This window comes from Phyllobates terribilis, unplaced genomic scaffold (assembly GCF_046119375.1).
Source record: "Phyllobates terribilis strain yellow unplaced genomic scaffold, ASM4611937v1 Scaffold_3__8_contigs__length_932513732, whole genome shotgun sequence".
Classification (NCBI taxonomy): domain Eukaryota; kingdom Metazoa; phylum Chordata; class Amphibia; order Anura; family Dendrobatidae; genus Phyllobates; species Phyllobates terribilis.
In genome coordinates this window covers 170,868,021-170,891,662 of record NW_027362763.1, presented here as the reverse complement: position 1 = coordinate 170,891,662, position 23,642 = coordinate 170,868,021, and the positions used below count along the sequence as shown (strand labels likewise).

At 41.7% G+C, this 23,642-nt stretch overlaps 1 protein-coding gene across 6 annotated transcripts in view; it reads right to left on the bottom strand.

Moving 5' to 3' along the window:
* PPP2R3A (protein phosphatase 2 regulatory subunit B''alpha) overlaps positions 1–23,642 on the bottom strand; it is a 211,442-nt gene that overhangs the window by 16,131 nt on the left and 171,669 nt on the right. For 5 of the 6 annotated variants that reach the window (XM_073674268.1, XM_073674266.1, XM_073674267.1 and 2 more), the window contains 2 exons: positions 2,936–3,202; positions 1,257–1,360 (listed from right to left, as the gene is read on the bottom strand). In XM_073674268.1, the coding sequence (XP_073530369.1) occupies positions 1,257–1,360; positions 2,936–3,202 (371 nt within the window). Of the gene's footprint in view, positions 1–1,256; positions 1,361–2,935; positions 3,203–18,571; positions 19,083–23,642 lie in introns of those variants that run through there. The other variant, XM_073674271.1, reaches the window with a different exon arrangement.

Here is a 23,642-nt window from a genome sequence, read left to right as displayed (position 1 = left end):
TAATGCTCTCATACTTCTTCTGATACAGTAATTACTCAGCATACCAATCCACTTATGTTCTTCCCTGGTTCAATGACCCCCAGCTCTCAATCTCTCTCATTAGATCTGCTCATTAATTTATGTCCCCTTTTGCACCCATCCTATGCTTCTTGCCTGAGCCTTTTTACAAAAACAATCAATGCTTTGAAATTAAGACTCACAGATTGCGGTCTTATTTTTACTCACAGTGGGTTCAATATTCTGTGTCGTTTCATCTCCTGGAACTTGACATGCATTGATCTATAATGAAAGGAACCTCAGCACCACAGAAGAAAATGAGAGTGTAGGTCTTGCCGCAGTGATAGTTTATTTTGATCCGGCAAGGAGTCAAAAACAGATATGGTACAACGTTTCGACCAGAAGTGGTCTTCGTCAAGGACGTTATTACTCTACTAGATTTCTGCCTACCTGCACCCGCAGCAGATGTCCTTGACAAAGACCATTTCTGGTCGAAACATTGGACCATATCTGTTTTTGACTCCTTGCCGGAACAAAATAAACTATCACTGCAGCAAGATCAAGTGTCTCATTTTCTTCTGATGTGCTGAGGTTCCTTCCTCAACAAGTCTGGATTCGTAAGATTTTACAAGTCTGAAGCCACCACTAGAGGGAGCTGAGGAGCTTGATGTAGAATGTTATACATGGAACTAATGATACACAGCATACAGTCAATTTCTTAAAGGGATTGTCTGGGTAAAATAAAATTTGGACCAGGACTTGGAATAAGTAAAGAATAATAAAGTCAGCCTTACTTACTGACACCCACCTGGATCCAGCACAAGCTGCTCTGTCTTTTGCATGGAGAAGAACTGGTGATGTCCCTGTTCCTCCAGCCCCCTTGACCACTGCGCTCTGTTATTGGCTGCAGCGGTCTGATGACTGAGTAGTGTGTCATCAAACATCTGAGACACCTCTCCTGTCTCCTCTGCACTATGGAGCAGCCTGGATCCAGGTGGGTGACGGCAGGCAAGTATGACTGACGGTTATTTTCTAGATAACACATCCTCTGGGAAAAATTGTATTTTGCCAGGACAACCACTTTAAGCTTCTTCTAGTAGTGGATGCTACAAGTAAATAAATTCATGCATCTTATTTTATATTCTTGACATACTTTACATCTGCTGCATCGCTCCCCACATCCCCCCTGGAGTGTAAGCTCTTGCGGTCTACACTGATACAAGAATACATTGGCTCTAGAGAATTCAGTCCTTACTTACTTTCTCCACATCGCAATGAACGAATGCACGGACACAACCCCAGTCCTTTCTCCGCCAGCTCCATTAAACAGGGCAGCCTTCCAGTACAACGGACAGCCGCACACCTAAAGAACAAGGCGTAATGTATACTCAGGCTGCATATGGACATCTGGGAGGTAAGGTACGTCATCTTACTATACAGACATACTATACACGTCAACTCTCCTACCTCAAAAGTTTTTCTATGTTGCTATACTTTGGGTACCGTAAGCAGACTTTCCTTAAAGGGACTCTCAACTTTGAGCAATCTCTGCTTGTTAGCTTGGTGAACAGATCATAAAGTATTGCCCTGAACTCCTATCAACTGTAATCTGTGGGGGGAACTCTAGCAGTAAATGTGGGAACAGCGCCACCAAAGGGAAAAACTAAACGTTACACATTATTGCATTTTCTGTGCAATACAGGACAGGTACTCCAGGGTGGGGGGGGTGTAGGGGGAGACTTTTTTTTGTAACCATTCTCCATTCCAGCCAAGAGATAAAGTTGCAGAACAGGGAACTCGCCCATAAACTAGACAACCCCTCTAATGCAAAATAGGTCTTTTTGTGATTGGTTATATATGCATACCCCACTGTAGCATAGGTGCAGTTTTAAAGGGGTGTTCTCAAGTTTCAAAGTTATCTCCTATCGAAAGGATAGGGATTAATTTTCCAATTACTGGGAGTCCGACTGCCGTGGCCCCCACTGATCCTGAGGACCAGGCCCGGCTGAATAGAGTGCAGACAAGGGTTGAGCGAGTATGTTCTGTCCGAGTATGCTCGGGCCGAGCTCAGAGTACTTACAGCTGCTCGGTGATATGGTTGAATCGCTCCCGTGTGCATGATTTGCAACTGTTTGGTAGCTTTATTACATGTGAGGAATGTGTAAGAAATAGATATTCCTCACATGTAATAAAGCTGTCAAACAGTCGCAAATCATGCACACGGGAGTGATTCAACCATATCACCGAGCAGCTGTAAATACTCGGAGCTCGGCCCGAGCATACTCGGCGAAAGGGTTAATAGAACATACTCGCTCAACACTAGTGCAGACCAATCATGCGCACTACCGCTCCATTCATTCTAACAGGAGCGCCGAAGGTCAGCCAAGCGTTGTACTCCACATTCCTATTAAGAATGAATGGGGCGGTAATGTAATCTCGGGCTCCATTAAGCCAGGGCTCTTCTTGGGACCACGGCAGTCAAGCCCCCAATGTTCGGAAACGTATTCCCTATACCGTGGATAGAGGATAATTTGGAAACTTGAGGACACCCCTTTAAAAGGGAAAATTAAAATAGGATCAAACTATGCAGGGCTTGTTTGTAGTGTTTTACCATGGAAACACATATGCCTGCAGAGAAGCTGCAGACATAAAACCATGGTAAAATTTCAATTTACACAATTGGCAAAATTGTTTAATTTTTCAAAAGAAACGTGAGAAATTTGTTCATACTGGTAAGTTGGTGTCTACAGGACCAAGGGCAAGGATACAATCGTGAGGGATGTAGATTGTTTGAAGCATTTTTTCACTCTATAATGAAAATATATCCAACTTTCTAACATACTTCGTGTTTATAGGTCGATTGTTACGATATCCATATTCTCCATTTTGATAAATCCCTTCACGGACCCCATCCCTAAAGCCATGAATTGTTAATTACCTTGGCAATCTTCCCCATCTCGTAGATATCGGCCTTCTCGTCCTCCATACTAGAGAAAGCAGCTTCGATCTTGGAGATGGAGTCGTTATTGTTGGTGCTAGGGTTGGGCAGCCCCTTTGGGAAGTAAAATCGTGGAATGTTTATGGACAGGGAAGGGGCAACGGTGACCTTGTTGGTAGGAGGCGGTGAGGCCGGACGAGGAATTACGGGAGCAATGACAAGGGCAGGAGGAGGAGTCCCCGGCTTCTTCTCTTGTTTATTCTGAATCTGGAAAGAGAAAATACCTATTAGATTATATGTCAATTACATCATCCCCGGCCATTATGTAGGTCAGTGGGGTCCAGCCTGCATTTTTCAACTCAACATACAGAATGCCACATATCAGAACAAAGCAATGGTAAAAAGTGGTTCCGCTATAGAGGACATGGCACATCGATTCATTGCATGGATGTTTGGCTGAAAGTGAATTTTCAGTGCAGATTACAGAATCTTACATTTACAAAAGGGATGGTTTTGATGAGGAAAGAGAAGGACTGGCTTTAAAGAGTGACTAACTGTTAAAAAATTTAACTTGTCAGAAACATGTGAAATTTTGATATGTGGAGGTCAAGTTCTCAGAAAACCACTGATCGATGAAATGAAAAGGTAGAGGTGTGCAACAGAGGGCTGTGTTCCTTCATATGTTATGGCTGATCCTTGGAGAGGCTGGATGACCTTTTCACACCACGCTTAAAGGGAATCTGTCCGCAGGTTTTTGCTACCTCATCTGAGAGCAGCATGATTTAGGTAAAGAGAAGCTGAATCCAACGATGTATCACTTAGATTACTGGGTGCAGCCGTTCTCACACAATCAGAGTTTTAAGATTTAGAATGAGGCAGAGCTGAGGAAGCTAACCCCGCCCACACCACAGCTAACCCCACCCACACCAGGCTTGATAGTCCCTTAAATCTGCGTTTTAACCCCTACAGCATCCTGTCATCAGATTACATAGCAAAAAACCTGCTGATAGATTCCCTTTAAGAAATTTTTAATAGCCTTGAGTTTTTATATTCTAAAAAAAAAAAAAAAAACCTGAACCATTGTAAAAATGATGCAATGGATGCATTTTAAGGCAAGTGTGTCTTAGAAGATCATGACACTTGTTTTCTGAACAATAAAAAACAATTGAAATAAAAATTGGAAAATGGGATCCATTTTTTTCTTTTTTTTAAAGAATGAAAAGAACACAGCAGACTGTTTTATTAATCCTGTAAAAAAAAAACAACTCATCGAAGTGTATACGTGCACAGACGCATGTCAAGTGGATCCCAATTTTACAAACATTTTTTCGATTATATTCTATGTAAACACAAACGTGTACATTTTACAGTACGAATGAATACATTGATACACCACAAAAAACATGGTGTGAAACAGGCCTTAGTGATGTTCCAACTATTCATTAATGTGTAGACCGGTCTGCCCACATCTCTGAGAATCAGCCAAAAACTGAACCAAGCCAAAGTGGAACAGTGCTCAGCTGCCCCTTTATTCTAACAAATCGGTAGGGTCTCAACACTCAGACCCCCATCACTCAAGACTTCTGACATCTCTTTCAGAGTTTTTTAAACGACAGTGACCCCCTGTGCTAGTAATGCAGGGACATTTTGTGTTGCAGCACTTCCCTACTTCTGCAGAAACTGACACCAGACATTGCACACGATGTGTCACAGAACTGGTGGGGAGCCCCGGGCGCTATACTAGCACTATGGGGTTACTGAGTATTAAGGGAGTCGACATATATATATATATATATATGGTCGTATAATTTAACTTCGTGCACGAAAACTATGGGATAGCAGGACATACAATGCGGATTCACCAAAACAGATAGATTCCCTTTAATTAGAAGTTTTTGTCAGTAATATCAACCCTCCTAAGCTGTCTTTAAGGGCATTTAGGTCATAGGAAGTTGAATAAAATGACACCTTGATATCTGTGATCTCATGTTTTATTCCAGAGAAATCTACTTTTTTCTTAATATGTAAATGAGCTGTTAAGATCTACAGGCTGGACATAGATCTCCCTGAGAATCTGCCTCCAGGGATTCTTGTAAATGAAAGGAGGAGTTACCAGTGTGAAACATGTAAATCAGGAGAGCAGACTGTCAGTCATTACATGTCTCACACTGATAACGCCTCCTTTTAATTAAAATAAGCTCTGGAGGCAGATTCTCAGGGAGATCTATGTCAGACTCATAGATCTTAATAGCTCATTTACATATTAAGAAAAACGTGGATTTCTCTGGAATAAGACATTGGATCCCAGATATCAAGGTATCATTTTATTCAGCTTCCTATGACCTACATAAAAAATAATAATCTGGTGACTGATATTTAACCCCTTTAAAACCTGGGGCGTATTAGTACGCCCCAGGCCATCACCCCCGGTTCAGCGCGGGCTCCGGAGCTGAGCCCGCACTGAACCGGGCACATGTCAGCTGACTTATACAGCTGACATGTGCCCGCAACAGCTGCGGGTGAAATCGCCAGTTAAATGCCGCTGTCAATCTCTGACAGCGGCATTTAACATTGCCGAACCAGAAGTGCGGCATGTGCTCCGCCCATCGGTGACCCCGTGGCCTAGTGGTCGGCGCTTATAGCAAGTGAGCATTTCTACTGCATACAGGCGATCTGCTCACCGCCTGTATGCAGGAGAAGCAATCAGACAACTGCTTGAAGCATGCAGAATGTGTAAAAAAAATGTTTTTAAAAATATAAAATAATATATATATAAGTTTAAATCACCCCCCTTTCACCCCATTCAAAATAAAATAATAAAAAAAAAAACCACATACACATATTTGGTATCGCTGTGTTCAGAATCACCTGATCTATCAATATAAAAAAATAATTAATTAATCAGATCGGTAGATGGAATAATGAGAAAAAAATTCTAAAACGCCAGAGTTACGTTTTTTTGGTCACCACAACAGTGCAATAAAATGCAATAACGGACAATCAAAACATCGGATCTACCCCAAAATGGTATCAATAAAAAGGTAAGCTCTGCGCGCAAAAAATAACCTCTCACCCGTTCCCAGATCCTGAAAAATGGAGACGCCACAAGTCTCGGAAAATGGCGCTTTTTTTTTAGCAAACTTTGGATTTTTTTTCACCACTTAAATAAAAGAACCTATACACATTTGGCGTCTACCAACTCGTAATGACCTGGAGAATAATAATGGCAGGTCAGTTTTAGCATTCAGTGAAAGAGGTAGAGAAAAAAAAAAAAAAAAAAACAACTGTGGTATTGCACTTTTTTTTTTGCAATTTCACCGCACTTGGAAATTTTTTCCAGATTTCCAGTACGCGATATGGTAAAAGCAGTGATGTCGTTCAAAAGTACAACTTGTCCCGCAAAAAATAAGCCCTTACACGGCCATATTGACCAAAAAAAACCCGCTATGACTATGGGAACAAGGGGAGCAAAAAACCAAAACGCAAAAACGGAAAATCCCAAGGTCCTTAAGGGGTTAAAGGGTAGCGTCATTTTACTTAAGGGTCCTGTGCAGTCAATCTCGCTTCCATCAGCACTAAATAGTCTAAGTTGGTGAAGTGAAGTGAAAAAAACAGGCATAAATTAAAATTATGGGATCAAATAACTAAAATTTGGCATGTGCATATGTATTCACCCATTTTGCTATAAAGCTCCTAAACATTTCTGGTGCAGCAATTACCTTCATGAATCAAATGCTTAGTGAAAGGAAGTCCACCTGTCTGCAATCTAAGTGTCACATGCCTATCAATATATACACACCGTTTCTGAAAGGCCACAGAGGCTACAATACCATTAAGCAAGAGGCAGCGCTAACCAAACACCATGAAGACCAAGGAGATCTCCAAACAAGTCAGGGACAAAGCCGTTGAGAAGTACAAGTCAGGGTTGGGTTATAAAAATAATCCCAATCTCTGATGATCCCATGGAGCACCATCAAATCCATTATCATCAAATGGAAAGAACATGGTACCACAACAAACCTGCCAAGAGAGGACCGCCCACCAAAACGCTCAGCCCGGGCAAGGAGGGCATTAATCAGACAGGCAACACAGAGACCAAAGGTAACCCTGAAGGAGCGGCAAAGTTCCCTAGCAGAGACTGGCGTATCTGTCCATACGACCACAATAAGCTGCTGTACACTCCATAGAGGTGGCCTTTGTGGAAGAGTGGGTAGAAAAAAGCCTCAACTTGCATACAAAAATTGTAAGGCTCATTTTGAGTTTGCTAAAAAAACACGTGGGAGACTCCAAGGTAAACGCTATCTCTGGTGCTAAACAAACACCACTCATCACCCCAAGAACACCATCCCTACAGTGAAACATGGTGGTGGCAGCATCATGCTGTGGGGATGTTTTTTAGGGACAGGGAAAATGATCCGAGGGGAAGATGGATGGTGCAAAATACAGGGATATTTCTTGAGCAAAACCTGTTTCAGTCTGTCAAGAGATTTGAGACTGGGACGGAGGTTCACCTTCCAACAAGACAATGACCCAAAGCATACTGCTAAAGAAACACTTGAGTGGTTTAAGTGGAAACGTGTAAATGTTTTTGAGTGCCCTAATCAAAGCCCAGGACTTAATCCAATTGAGAATCTGTGGTGAGATTGAAGATTGCTGTTCACCAGAGGAAATCATCTAACTTGAAGGAGCTGGAGCAGTTTTGCCTTGAGGAATGGACATAAATCCCTGTGGCAATATGTGGAAAGCTCATAGATACTTATCTAAAGCTGTAATTGCCGTAAAAGGAGGCTCTACAAAGTACTGACTTTAGGGGGTAAATAGTTATGTACACTGAAGTTTTCAGCTATTTTGTCCTATTTGTTGTTTGTTTCACAATAAAAAGAAAACCAGGTTGTCACAATTGTAGCAGGTTCTTTACCTGAACTGATGCAAATCCTCCCAAAAAAAACCAAAACAGTGAAATTCCAGGTTGTGAGGTAGAAAGACACGCAAAATGCCAAGGTGGGGGGGGGGACACTTTCGCAGGCCACTGTATGTAGTGTATAGTAAAAATGCCGATTTCATATGAAGCCCAGCCTATGTGTGTACCAAAACTGCAGCTATGGGGATCTTCAGCATGCCCCTCGCTGTCATGGTATCACATCGCCACTACATGATTTCAGCCACTTAGTAACCGTTTAAATACTGCAGGCAATGAAAATTGTTTAACAGCAGTGATCTGAGCCAGCTCTGGTCACTGTGGTTAGAGGCAGGTGTCAGCTAGATGGGATCCACTCCATACTCGCGCCATATGATGTAAATCTACATTGTGGTGCGGGTAAGCGTTTAATAGGGTTTGTTTGTAGTCTGTTACCATAGAGCTACACAGGTCTGCAGCAAAAAACAAAATATTAGACTTCATCACGATTATTGGCAAATTTGCTTCTTTATCTGAAGGTGTACATCGCCTTAAAGGAATCCTGTCATGCTGCAAATGATATCTGATCTGCAGGCAGTATACTGTACCATAGGGCAAGAGGAGCTAAGTAGATTGATATTTTTTGTGGAAAATATTTCAGTAAAATTTGCATTTTATTTATTTTTGTATGTATGAGTCCAGAGGGCGGTCCTATTTAGTGATTGCCATTATGCAGGTAAGACTGTCAATCACAGAATAGGACCGCCCACTGGACTCATGCATAGAAACACCAGGGATTTCAATGAATAAAATACAAGTTAGAATGATTTTTTTCCAATGAACCTATATTTCTGCTCAGCTTCTCTTTCTCTATACCCTGCTGTCCACAGATCAGACGGCATATACACAGACGTGTTAAAACTGTGGTCAGAAGACGGCCAGTGTCTGCCATGCCTACGACATAAAGCTCAGATCGGCACACTTTAATTTTTGCACTGCAACAGAGTGTGAAATAAATGATTTACAATGGCTCCACCATTTTTATAGAATCACTTCAAAGACAAGTTTCTAGAACTGCTTAGATCGGTCAAGAGAATCTGAAAAAAAAACACAAGAACTATGCGGAGAGGCGATAGCCACAAATCCCCAAAAAAGTCACAAAGTGTATGAGAATGTGGGGGGATTTATTGCACCACTACAGTGGTCACATATGAACACGCCACCAAGGACTCAATTTTTATTAGATTTTTCTACATCTAATAAATCCTTTTACCCAGCTTGTAAACCTAGCCTGACCTATAAGTGGGTCAGACATTAATTTGCGGATCAGAGCTGTGGGGGTTAAAGGGTGCTCGTAATGCTGTAATATGAAGCACTTCTTCCTGAAATAAAGATAGACCTCCGCCATAAAACAAGTTACAATACCACATCTAAATGGGGGCAGTGGTGTGATGTAAAAAACTAACCCTCAAAGAACAACTAAAGAATCAGAGTAAGGAATGCTCCCTACAAGGGTTCACTTACTTACTGTTTCAAGTGTATTCAAATTAGAAAAAAAAATTATCTTCTGACATGTAATATGGACCCGTGGTCAGATATAGATCTGCAGAGGTCCATGGCTTTTATAACATCACCATTCTGCACAAGTTTACAGGGGGCAGAAATAATGGCCATCACCACAGTTGCGTTGCTCAAAACTGACCCAAAAGGATCCTCTGCTCCATATGGGAAAGCTATTCCAATGTCCAATACTATTTTTGGGCCCAATATCTTCGACTAACCACCACAACACTTTTCAGTGGTGGAAATTTTCAGTTGGTTGGAGACTAAAGCATATATCCTATATATACACACAGTGAAACCTCTTTTTTTGCGTCTGGCACTCAAAAATCCAAAAATCACAAAGCTAAATCAAGACAGGTTTACGTATTGTGTCCTGACTGCTGTGCCAGGCAGTGGAATTGGCACTTATTGGTGGTCAGACCCCAGATCCTACGTCACTCAGCTCGCTTTCATTGACATTTCCATAGACAATGAATGGAGCAAAGGTCGAGCATCTCCACATCTGCTCCTTTCAAGACACTGACCAGCCTGGGTCCTTGGTTCCAGAGCCCCATTGCTCAGGACTACACGTTGGGGGTCCTAGCCGTTGAATAGGGACCTAGTTCTACCTGTTCATAAGTAAACTATCCCACAAAACTCTGCTGAAGTCTTGGCACCTCAGTCCTCCAATTGTGAACAACTTTTCCACAGCTGAAATTAACCCATGTTAAGATGACTGGACACCTGGTGTATCACTAATGTGTACTAAGGGGGGGACAACTCCTAAGAACAAGGCGAGTTTCACAAAGTTTGTCAAAAAGTTTCAGGAGAAAACACAGTCGCAAACTTAAGAACAAGCCTGAGCCTGATTTGTAACTTGGCACACGCTGACTCTGACAGCTATGTTCTTTCAAGAAAGCCTGACACTGTTCACTGGCCACTATAAATAGGATATGGCATCTGCGTTCACATTCTTAAAAGATATGGCATGCAGGCCTCTTGACCAGCTGTGAATTGTGCCCAATAATCATCCAGCACCAACCTCTAACCAGCAGGGGTAACCAAAGCCGGCTGTGGTTATGTCATCTGTAAACGCATTTCAGTTCTATCTATAAAAGGTCGCCATGTATAAAGTCCAAATTCTCATTATTGATAAAGATGAGCAAATTACTATGGCGGAACCTGGTCCAGAAGCCTCCTCAGTTGTCCATGGCCACTGGACCTAATCCCTGTGAACAGCCTCCTACCTGCCGGAATACCCAGGGCCACTTCTAATTAGTAGGTCCAACGTGATGTCATGGTCTACAAATCAGAAGAGATGCCAAGGATTCTGGTAGGTAAGAAGATCGCAGGGCTCCCGTCCAGAGGCCAATGACCACTGATGATGTAGCTGGCCCTGGATCCTGAAAAATGTTTCACTCACCTATACTTATTGGACATCGATGTGTCTCCTCATATAAATTACCAAGTAAATCTTGTGGTGCCATCTATTAATTCATATGGGCGGAAGGTGCTGGTCCATCCTGCAAAATTACTGCTAACACTAAAGGGATCCATAGAAAAATAAAAAAGTCTACAAAAGTAATCCTTAATCCATAAAGGGGTTGATGCATAATTTTTCTTCAGGAGCGCACCGCTCCGCTACCTCCCAGTTTCTTACTTGCTAGGGGCGGTGCACTCCTTATGACTGACAGTTTGCGCTAGTGGCACGGTGGAGTCACTGGCTTGTACTATGCACTATCTTACAGGGGCACCGATGCTTGCCCGATCCAGTGATCCGTCAGCGTCATAGCAGCGCTTACAAACTGTTTACTATACAGCTTGCAAGTGCTGTTTTGCTTGCCTAGGAAACCAACCACCTCCGATAGACTGCAGAGGTGGCCAGTTACCTTGGTGAAAACCTGTACACTATAAAATTAAAAATCCCTCCGTTCTTGAGAACAGAGAGGATTTCTAACAAGAAGTACAGTGCAATTTCACCTATTTATGATGAGAAAATCCCTTCACAAGGAAAGCAAAGCAGAATGCATTTGTCAGCAGATTATTTTGGGCGTTTTTATTACAATCTTTAGAAAGACTGCAGTATCTTAAAGTGCATTGATCTGGAAAAAACACACAATAAAACACATTCTTGGAGTGTGTCATAGGGTCTACAATAAATTTGCTTTAACTTTTTCTGTAAATCTCAGCTACACTTTTCTAATCATGTAACTGACTGAGAATATCACGGTATCTGGAGGTCGCGGTCAGAGTTTTGACCTATTTTTGGAGTAAATAATCCAGGTACATTATTAGAGATCTCCACCTTCACCACCCTATACCATGTAGTCTTTGTTCACACACCGATTTATGTTGTGGTACACTGTCTGACATTTTTTTTTTATGAAATCAAGGCCATTTTGTATTTAAGAAAATTTGGGAGAGAAATTTTTAAAAAAATCACGCTGTGGCTGCAACCTGATCCTGGAAGAATATGAAACCAGTTAAAAAAAAAATTCCAGCAGCCATTTTTGTGAAGAATAAATGAGTGGATTCATAAGAAAAAAAAACTGCGTAAAATCAGGATGGATTCACATGTAGCAGATTTTTCCAGAAAAAACAAAACAAAATACCATTTATTGGACTATGGTTGTTTTGGCGGCACGTGGCTTTTTACAAACGTTATTTAGATGAATGAGACGCTACAAATTTGCCACCTTTTTCCAATAATCACATACTGGCAGATCTACTGTTCAAAATCTGTAAAGTGATCCGTCACTGGGGTTATACTGTTCTGTTTGAAGGCAGCATCAAGTAGTGATAGAAACCATATTTCAACACTTTTACTTTTGGTCCTGTATCAGTCTCAAGAAATCCCCGCTTTCTTGCTGCATCTCCAGCCTTGCCCAATTATTTGCGGAGGCTCCTTCCAACCACCTGCCACTGAGGAGTCACAACACATGAAAACCAGGACTAGTCAGCAAGGCTCCTCATCAGAGGCAGGATTACAATCACTACTAAAACCTCTGGACACAGATGAAAACACAGGATCCACCAATCACAATAGGCCATTTCACAGCTTCCCCTTCTTTCACAATGACTCCTGCACACGCTTATTAGATGCTTCAATACAACAGATACCTGATTTAAACAATAGGTCATTTTCTGATGATAGTTTTCATTAAAAAAATGTTTGTAATAAACACACACACACACATATATATATATATATATATATATATATATATATATATATATATATATATATATATATATATATATATATATATATATATATATATATATACACACCGTACAGACCAAAAGTTTGGACACGCCTCATTTAAAGATTTTTCTGTATTTTCATGACTATGAAAATTGTACATTCACACTGAAGGCATCAAAAATATGAATTAACACATGTGGAATTATATACTTAACAAAAATGTGTGAAACAACTGAAAATATGTCTTATATTCTAGGTTCTTCAAAGTAGCCACCTTTTGCTTTGATGACTGCTTTGCACACTCTTGGCATTCTCTTGATGAGCTTCAAGAGGTAGTCACCGGAAATGGTTTTCACTTCACAGGTGTGCCCTGTCAGGTTTAATAAGTGGGATTTCTTGCCTTATAAATGGGGTTGGGACCATCAGTTGTGTTGTGCAGAAGTCTGGTGGATACACAGCTGATAGTCCTACTGAATAGACTGTTAGAATTTGTATTATGGCAAGAAAAAAGCAGCTAAGTAAAGAAAAACGAGTGGCCATCATTACTTTAAGAAATGAAGGTCAGACAGTGCGAAAAATTGGGAAAACTTTGAAAGTGTCCCCAAGTGCAGTTGCAAAAACCATCAAGCGCTACAAAGAAACTGGAGACTTTGTGCAGCAGGCCTTCATGGTAAAATAGCTGCTAGGAAACCATTGCTAAGGACAGGCAACAAGCAGAAGAGACTTGTTTGGGCTAAAGAACACAAGGAATGGACATTAGACCAGTGGAAATCTGTGCTTTGGTCTGATGAGTCCAAATTTGAGATCTTTGATTCCAACCACCGTGTCTTTGTGCGACGCAGAAAAGGTGAACGGATGAACTCTACATGCCTGGTTCCCACCGTGAAGCATGGAGGAGGAGGTGTGATGGTGTGGGGGTGCTTTGCTGGTGACACTGTTGGGGATTTATTCAAAATTAAAGGCATACTGAACCAGCATGGCTACCGCAGCATCTTACAGCGACATGCTATTCCATCCGGTTTGCGTTTAGTTGGACCATCATTTATTTTTCAACAGGACAATGACCCCAAACACACCTCCAGGCTGTGTAAGGGCTATTTGACCAAGAAGGAGAATGATGGGGTGCTACGCCAGATGACCTGGCCTCCAGTCACCAGACCTGAACCCAATCGAGATGGTTTGGGGTGAGCTGGACCGCAGAGTGAAGGCAAAAGGGCCAACAAGTGCTAAGCATCTCTGAGAACTCCTTCAAGATTGTTGGAAGACCATTTCCGGTGACTACCTCTTGAAGCTCATCAAGAGAATGCCAAGAGTGTGCAAAGCAGTCATCAAAGCAAGAGGTGGCTACTTGGAAGAACCTAGAATATAAGACATATTTTCAGCAGTTTCACACTTTTTTGTTAAGTATATAATTCCACATGTGTTAATTCATAGTTTTGATGCCTTCAGTGTGAATGTACAATTTTCATAGTCATCAAAATACAAAAAAAATCTTTAAATGAGAAGGTGTGTCCAAACTTTTGGTCTGTACTGTATATATAAAAACATATATATATACATATATACACACATTGCTCAAAAAAATAAAGGGAACACTTAAACAACAGAATATAACTCAAAGTAAATCAAACTTCTGTGAAATCAAACTGTCCTCTTAGGAAGAAACACTGATTGACAATCAATTTCACATGCTGTTGTGCAAATGGAATAGACAATAGATGGAAATTATTGGCAATTATCAAGACACCCTCAATAAAGGAGTGGTTCTGCAGGTGGGGACCACAGACCACATCTCAGTACCAATGCTTTCTGACTGATGTTTTGGTCACTTTTGAATGTTGGTTATGCTTTCACACTCGTGGTAGCATGACACGGACTCTACAACCCACAGAAGTTGCTCAGGTAGTGCAGCTCATCCAGGATGGCACATCAATGTGAGCTGTGGCAAGAAGGTTTGCTGTGTCTGTCAGCGTAGTGTCCAGAGGCTGGAGGCGCTACCAGGAGACAGGCCAGTACACCAGGAGATGTGGAGGGGGCCGTAGGAGGGCATCAACCCAGCAGCAGGACCGCTAACTCCGCCTTTGTGCAAGGAGGAACAGGAGGAGCACTGCCAGAGCCCTGCAAAATGACCTCCAACAGGCCACAAATGTGCATGTGTCTGCTCAAATGGTTAGAAAACGACTCCATGAGGGTGGTATGAGGGCCTGACGTCCACAGATGGGGGTTGTGCTCACAGCCCAACACCGTGCAGGATGCTTGGCATTTGCCACAGAACACCAGGATTGGCAAAGTCGCCACTGGCGCCCTGTGCTCTTCATAGATGAAAGCAGGTTCACACTGAGCACGTGACAGATGTGACAGAGTCTGGAGACGCCGTGAAGAGCGATCTGCTGCCTGCAACATCCTTCAGCATGACCGGTTTGGCAGTGGGTCAGTAATGGTGTGGGGTGGCATGTCTTTGGAAGGCCGCACAGCCCTCCATGTGCTCGCCAGAGTTAGCCTGACTGCCATTAGGTACCGAGATGAGATCCTCCGACCTCTTGTGAGACCATATGCTGGTGCGGTTGGCCCTGGGTTCCTCCTAATGCAGGACAATGCCAGACCTCATGTGGCTGGAGTGTGTCAGCAGTTCCTGTAAGATGAAGGCATTGAAGCTATGGACTGGCCCGCCCGTTCACCAGACCTGAATCCGACTGAGCATATCTGGGACATCATGTCTCGCTCCATCCACCAACGTCACGTTGCACCACAGACTGTCCAGGAGTTGGCGGATGCTTTAGTCCAGGTCTGGGAGGAGATCCCACAGGAGACCATCCGCAACCTCATCAGGAGCATGCCCAGGCGTTGTTGGGAGGTCATACAGGCACGTGGAGGCCACACACAATACTGAGCCTCATTTTGACTTGTTTTCAGGACATTACATCAAAGTTGGATCAGCCTGTAGTGTGCTTTTCCACTTTAATTTTGGGGGTGACTCCAAATCCAGGCCTCCATTGGTTAATAAATTTGATTTCCATTGATGATTTTTGTGTGATTTTGTTGTCAGCACATTCAACTTTGTACAGAACAAAGTATTCAATGAGAATATTTCATTCATTCAGATCTAGGATGTGTTAGTTGAGTGTTCCCTTTATTTTTTGAGCAAAAAATAAGGGTCACTTTGTCACTACTTTATGCTGACCTTAGATATGGTAACATAAACCTGGTGACTGAAGCTGTCAGTGGTAGATCGGCCGGTATGAGATTGATGGATATGAATAGGGGAACATTTGGCTGCTTTGCTGCAGAAATTCTAAAACTTTCCCATTTAATAGAATTGTACAGATCCATGTACATCCTGCTGAACAGACCTCAATCACATGTACGGAAGACATTTTCATTTGCAGAAATATCGGTAACAAATCTGCCTTTTGTAGCTGAATCTTTATTAGCTATAATATATGTCCACCAGATATCCACCAAAAAGTGAGACTTTACTGGTACTTGCCATTAGTGAAAATTCTCTATTGAGGTAAATTATGGAGCAACAAACTTACCAATCATGGTTCCAAAGTTCCAGGTTTGTGGGCAATCTACGATTTAGTAAAACACTGGCACGATCTAGATTTAGGCCACCTGGGCCAACATGAAATGGCTCACTCAGCTAAAAACGGAGCAAGAGATTCACATTAAAGAACACAGATCCACTACAAATAGCTGGAGGAACATTCATTTTAAGCTTGGACACCTATTTTTACCAGGAACATGCGGCGCTGCTCAAACTCCAGACACATCAGAGGCTAAAATTAAGTTTCAATATTTTTTAAGCATCATTAGAAATGTCCTATTACAGTGTCCAGATGTTGGATGAGCATTCATGTGTTTTCTATGGGAAGAGCGGAGTAGCCACAGCCAGACAACCTTGTGCCCTCCAGACGCCTCTGTCCCCTCTGCTTAAATTGCAAGTGAAAAAAAGTATCAGACGATGCCAATGGTGATATCAATAGCATGCTGTGAATTCCACTTTATCATCTACCATTTGTGAATGGGATTCTGGGTAAAAAAAAAACAAAAAAAAAACCACATGTATTGTCAAGGTTTTTAATTGCAACATTTGCAATAAAAAAAATGCAACATCTGAGCATACCCTTTAGTGACATCGAAAATTTGCAATCATCAGAATTTCTGAAGTCTCCAATTCATACGTTATTTTGATGGGACAAAGCTGCAGGATCCAGCATAGTGGCTAATAACTATAGGACGGGCTGAAAGTATGGAGCACCGTAAGCAATGAGAGGCTGCAATGCTAAGCAGAGCACCCTTGCCCCTTTAAACAGCGACCTGCTCTAATGAGAGTAGAACCCCACTGATCTAATATTGAAGGCCACTCCTACTGCAAGATCCTCAAGATTAAATAACTAGAAAACATTTTTAATCCTTGGTGATATCTGCTGTATATATGCAATAGTTCAATGTATCAGGCTCAGGTGTTGCACCTGCTCCCAACACTGTGTGGGTGCAAGCTGTGTTATACAGCCAGCATCAGATTCAAACTGCTGCGGTCAGAGCCAGCTCCAATCCCTGCAAATTTGACCCCTTAATTATTACTGTCAGTCAAGAGAGTGGCATCATAGGGCACCAATGTTATAGTCATAGAGGCTTCATGAGGCCTACCTGTCTGCCATGTTTTTTCTCCAATAAAATGCAAATCTATGAATGAGCTTCATAGGAGATTGTAAGTAGACAAACGCATTGCAGCATATTGTACAAGGAATCAAGTGATGGCATGTTCAAGTCTCCGAGAGGTTATTAAAAAAAATATATATATTTTAACTTTTCAACTTTTTTCAAAGAAAAAATGTAAAAAAAATACAAGTCCTGAGAGCCTATTTTTCTCAAACCATAAATAAAAAGAAAAAACTGTAAAACACAAAATAAAACAACAACATGTATAGTATCTCTATATCCATAACAGTCAGAACTGACAAATATCAGTATTTATCCTGGCCAAAATGAAGCAATTTCTTTGGGTTTTTGTTCACTTTGTTTCCTCCACTCTCCCAAAAAGAAAAATTGGATAAAAAGATGTTAAAGTCATATATGCAAGATGGTACCAATAAAAACTACAGCTTGTCTAAGAAACACCAGCCCTCTTACAACCGTAAATTAAAAAAAGGGATGGCGGTCAGAATATCGTGACACAAACAAAATATTTTCAGTATTTTTTTTTTCAGTAGAACATAAGAAAATTTGGTATCAATATAATGGCACTGACCCGTAGAACAAAGTTAATATGTAATTTTTATAGCAAAGTGGACATTATAAAAACATACCCCAGAAAACAATGGTGGAATTCCTGGCTTTTTTTTCCCCAGTTCCATTCCACTTGGAATTTTTTCCCCAATAGTTATGAATATTATATTGCTAAGCCCTCATATAGTTATATAAATGGAATAAATAAAAAATAAATAACAGTATTCTCCCAAATTTAGAATTTATGCCAATCAGGCATGGTGGTTTATAGTAAACCACGTATCAGACAATAGTAAGAGATTACAACAGAAATGCTAAACCTGATGGGAATACAAAGGGGCTAAAAATTATTCAAAACTACTGGAGTATAAATGTACTCCAGCAGTACCTGATGATGACCGCCAATGTTACATCATACACAATAAAGCATGTTACGGCCTCCTGACCTCAGAGGTGAAGCCCCCAAACTTCACACCTCCCATCACTTCTAACTCCACCCTGACTTGTGAGCCAATTTTGACCAACTAGCTCAATGTATGGTCTAGCACAAGAGCCAGTTCATCTGCACCCACTATTCGTCATATAATAAAACATCCCATGGGATCTCCTTAAACTTTTCCATTGATGATTGAAGGCATCCAATGGCTCCAATAATGTTTTTTTGGCTCGCTCCATCCACACCAGTCAAAAAAACTTACCAAACTCAACGCCCAACAGCTATACCATCTCTCATAGCTTACAAAGAAAGTAACTCCCAAACCTGAGCTTGCTGGAAAGACTTGATCCTTTTTTTAAAACGAGATGGGAGAACGAAATCACAACCTCTTGCCAGAAAGGCTAGTTCCCCCCTTAAGTCGGGGTCCCTTCTCAACGACGTGTCCTTTATCATCATCTTGGAGAACCAGCTCTCAAGACTGCGGCTGGAGCAAGAAAAAAAAAATTTAAAATCTGGGTGTGCTCAAAAAGGAGTAAGGGCCAAGGTTTCAGGGATCTTAGACGCTGTGATTCAATCAGACTCTCTGCACCAAGGAGAGTCCGCGGCTCTTGCAATCTAAGGCCAACGCTCTGCTCCCAGACTCCAGCATTGTATGGCGACACGGAGCCCCGTGTTTGTCTTGTCTTGACAAAACCAAAATTCTTAGCAAGAACAAAACTGTCTTTTTCTGAAGTCTTCTAACACTGAGCAGCTGAGAAACATGACCTCGGAATAGTGCTGCTGTGTGACAGACAGCCAGTGCTGGCCTGGGATGGTGGGGGCAGTGGGGGAGTGGGAGCCCAGAGGAAGGATTCTGGGAAAGGAAGCACCCAGCGGCTGCCGGCTGTTGCTAAACTTAGACACTCCGAAGCAACATACTTAATATAAAGAGTCTTCCCTGCTTGTGTTTACTTAATAAGCCTCAATGGATGGAAAGGTCAGTCATACACAGGAATATAGTATCAGTGGCACAAAGACAGCCGACGAGTCAAAGGAACATATATGCAATGTGACCAAGTCCCTTAAGTATCAATGGCACAAAGAGCCGACGAATCATAACATATATGCAATGTGATTGAGTCCCTTCAATATTTTCCATACCCAACCCAAAAATTATGAAATTCAGTTTATATAGCTCTTGGATAATAACACATATGGAAGAGAAGCAGTGTTGAATACAACAATGCTTATTTACAAGCAATGCTTCATGGGGAAACAATTTGCATAATTTTGCAATAAGAATAAAATACAGGACATCTCTAATCTTCCAACTCAATCTTTCGTGTGTTTTATAAGCTCAGTCATGTTCTCCCTCTCCTGTGTCTGGCCATAAGACAACTGGCTCCAGCAGAAGTCTCCCCCTTTACTTTGTCTACAAACATTGCCCCATGGAGAAAGTAAATTAGCAAAATTCTGCAAGTTGGATAAAAGAACAAGACACTTCTAGTCCTCCAACTAAATCTTGTGTGTATGTCTCATCAGCTCATTCATTTTTCTCCCTCTTTTGTTTTTGGCTGAAAGACAACTGTCTCCAGCAGAAGCTTCCACCCACTGCTTTGTCAGCAAACAATGCTCCACAGAAAAAGTAAATTTTTATAATTTTGCAATTGGAATAAAACAACAGGACATCTATAATCTTCCAACTCAATCTTATGTGTGCCTCATGAGCTCAGTCATGTTCTCCCTCTCCTGTGTCTGGCTGTAAGACATCTGGCTTTAGCAGAAGCCCTCCCCTCTCTGCTTTGTCTACAAACAATGCCCCATGGAGAAAATTAATTTGTATAGTTTTGCAAGGGGGATAAAACAGAACACTTCTAGTCCTCCAACTATATCTTGTGTGTGTCTCAGGAGCTCATTCATTTTTCTCACTCTCCTGTTTCTGGCCGAAAGACAACTGGCTCCAGCAGAAGCCTCCACCGATTGCTTTGTCTACAAACATTGCTCCATGGAGAAAGTAAAAAATTTTTTGCCAGGGAGATAAAAGAACAAGACACTTCTAGTCCTTCAACTATATATTGTGTGTGTCTCATGAGCTCATTCATTTTCTCCCTCTCTTGTGTCTGGCTATAAGACAACTGGCTGCAGCAGAAGCCTCTTCCCCTCTGCTCTGTCTGCAAACAATGCCCCATGGAGAAAATAAATTTGCATAATTTTGCAAGGGGGATAAAACAGAACACTTCTAGTCCTTCAACTAAATCTTTTGTGTGTCTAAGGAGCTCAGCCAAATACATTGATATTTGGGTTCTGCTATAGCTTATTTACATGAGGTCATCCTGTATGGAGGGACAAAGGTGTCACGGTAGATTGGACAGATATTTTACTTCTATGGCGAGTAGATAACAAATGATATACTTGGCATCTGCCTGTCAACATAGGCAAGAGGTTGTTGTTAACAGATCTGGACTCCCGCCAAAAAGAATCTCATTTCTATGGCTAGCTGTGTAGACACCTGTTCACATCATCAGCATAATGGGCAGCACAGTGGCCCAGTTGCCTTACAGTTCCTGGGTTCAAATCTGAGCAGAGATGCATCTGTATTAAGTTTGTATACGGTGGGTACAATTATTAGGCAAGTGAGTATTTTGACAATATCTTTTTTATGCAGATTTTCCAACCCTTTGCTGTATAAAGGTGAATGCTTATTAGATGAAGCAGATCATATGATGTGTATTTGTGTAATGAGGAGGGTGAGGCCTAAGGATACAAGTCCCTTTACCAAGGTGCGCAGAATTATTAGGCAGCTGGTTTTCCTCAGGAAAAATGGGGCAAAAAAGAGATTTAGCCGAGTCTGAAAAGTCAAAATTGTTACAAGTCTTACCAAAGGGATGCAGCACACTTGAAACTGCTCAGATATTGGGATGTAATCACAAACTCATCAAAAATGTTGCAAATTGACAGCAGAGTCGCAATAAACGAGTTGAGAAAAAAAAAAGAGACATTAAAGGGATATCCGGGACTTAAAGAAAAAATAATAAAAAAGTGAATAAGCACCAACAGGCATGTAGTTGCTAACAGAGGCCATTACCAGCCTGTAGTACCCGGCGGCAGTCATTGACCGCTCCTTCCGGAGATTCTTCTGCTCCCTGTCAACAGAGCAGGGTATTTCTTCCTATTGACATGGCACCACCCTGTCAGCAGCAAAAGAAACCACTGACAACTCCTGCACAAATCCTGTAGACATCAGTGGCTAAGCTTCATTCCATTTTCTGCTGGTATCCAAATGAGGAACATCCCCTTTGTGAAGGGGGCAGAGCTTAATGATCCTTTGTCCTCCAGAGAAGAGGGGGAGGCTTCTGCTGCAAACAGTGGTCTAAGGCCATGTTCACATAGAGTTTAGGCTTCTGTCAGTGGCTCTGTTATGCTTACATGCTGGAAAAGGGGATTTGGACGCTTACACCGACATGGACTTTAATGATGCAGACGGAGTCACATTGTGCTCTGTCGGACGCAGTTTTCGTCAGTATCTGTTTATTTGAAGCAAGCACTAAAACGTGGTCAACGGCACTTTGGTGCCCACTTCACATAGGCGAGTACTGCCGAAATTGACGTCCGACAGCACACAAGGTCACGCCGTCTGCATCATTAAAGTCAATGTCCCATTAGAACAAACGTCCAAATCCCGTTTTCCAGAGCTTCAGACACAAACCCCGTCGGAGCCACTGACCAGAGTATATTTGCACATAGCGATACAGTGACACACAAGACAATTGTGTGATGAGGCAAAATAGGATTTTGTTATTTTTGCGTGCTTTTTTGTGTTTAAAGAAACACTATCATAAAAACGGATATACTGTGTTGTATCAAATGTAGTTCTTGAGGAAGTACTGTGTGACATTAAAAAAAACACTAAATATTTACGTTCTTTTTAATTACTCAATTCTTCCCCTTTACCTTTCCTCTCCCGTTAGCACGGGCTTCCAATGGTAGACATCGGCAGTGTTTTAACTGCCATTTGGCTACATGCTTGTCAGTTGTTTAATAGCCTGTGCCGGCCACACTTCCTAAGTGACCAGAATGATCATTATTAGATTGTTCTGTGCGCACAGATTGTTTCTCGCCAGCACATGTTCTGTTTACACAGGACAATGTGCTTCCAAAAAGCAATCAATTCCAATCAAGTTTAAAAATCATTTCACCCAACGAACAAGTGTTTTTGCTCATTCCTTATGCGATTGTCGGCCTGTCTACACTGCCTGATTGGCAGCGGCTCTACTAACGCATGCTTACTATAATCGGCCAGAGTAAATGCACCCTAAGTTTATGTTCCATAATTGGAGATTCTGGAAACCTTTAAATTCTGCATCTAGATAAAAATAAAAAGAAATATTGCTCCCTATTTGGGAATGCAAATGCTGAAATCTCATCTGACAAATGGCCAGAGCGCTCTCCAGTGTGTCCTTACAATGGTCTTCTGTCTTCTCTTCTACTTGTAAATTTCCCTGGAAGGCAAATGCAGTTCTAGCAAAACTTTAACACTTGGCCCGGGCCAGAGTCACAATATAAGTTTAGTAAATCCTCCAACAAAGAGCTTCTGTTCTAGGGTAAACTGGGTTATATAAGAATCCAAGTCCCCTAGACTGCAGGATAGAAGTAAATTCTACTGGGCATTAAGTAGTTAAAATACGGCAAAAAAAATTCCGCCATTCTGGCTTCATGCTATACTCTACACACATGAAACGCTGAGGTTAACTCTTAATTTTCCAGCCTAAAGGCCACTCTGGAGTCCGGGCTTCAGTGATAATGCAAGTCTTGTGGTCAGCAATAAGCATTCTATGCTGACTAGCTCAAAAATCTAAGCTTCCTAAATATAGGCTGCACCTGTCACTTTGCCAGTCTTGTCCTTGCTCGGGCTTTGAAGGGGTTTCCGTTTTCCATTAATGAAATTCTGCTCTCTGCTGTCAGGCGTGTAATAGGAGGGTACCAAGGGTCCCCCAAGTGCAGCAAAGCTGATCGTAGGCAGTGCCAGAAGGGTTCTCCGGAGCAGAAGAATCGCACTCAGGGTTTCCCTCAACTTCTACAAGGTGGCATCACAGATAAGAAAATGGCTTGGACATCCCATTTTATAGCTTCGGGATATCCCTTTTTCATTCAGGAGGGTTCCAAGTTGAGAAGTTGATCACAAGGTTTCCCATTGCGGAGACCCCAGCGATCATCTCTGATCTATAGAGTCTGGAAACCAGAGTTCAGTTCAGGAAAATCAATGGGCTGTTTGGGTAATGCTTGCTTTTAGCACAAATTCTTAGGTCTTTTCCACACTAAAATTTTTAAAAAAGTTTTCAGAAAACATTTGAACATATATTTTGTTTGTTATTAAAAAAAACAAACTGTTTTACCTACCCACATCGGATCCAGCCAT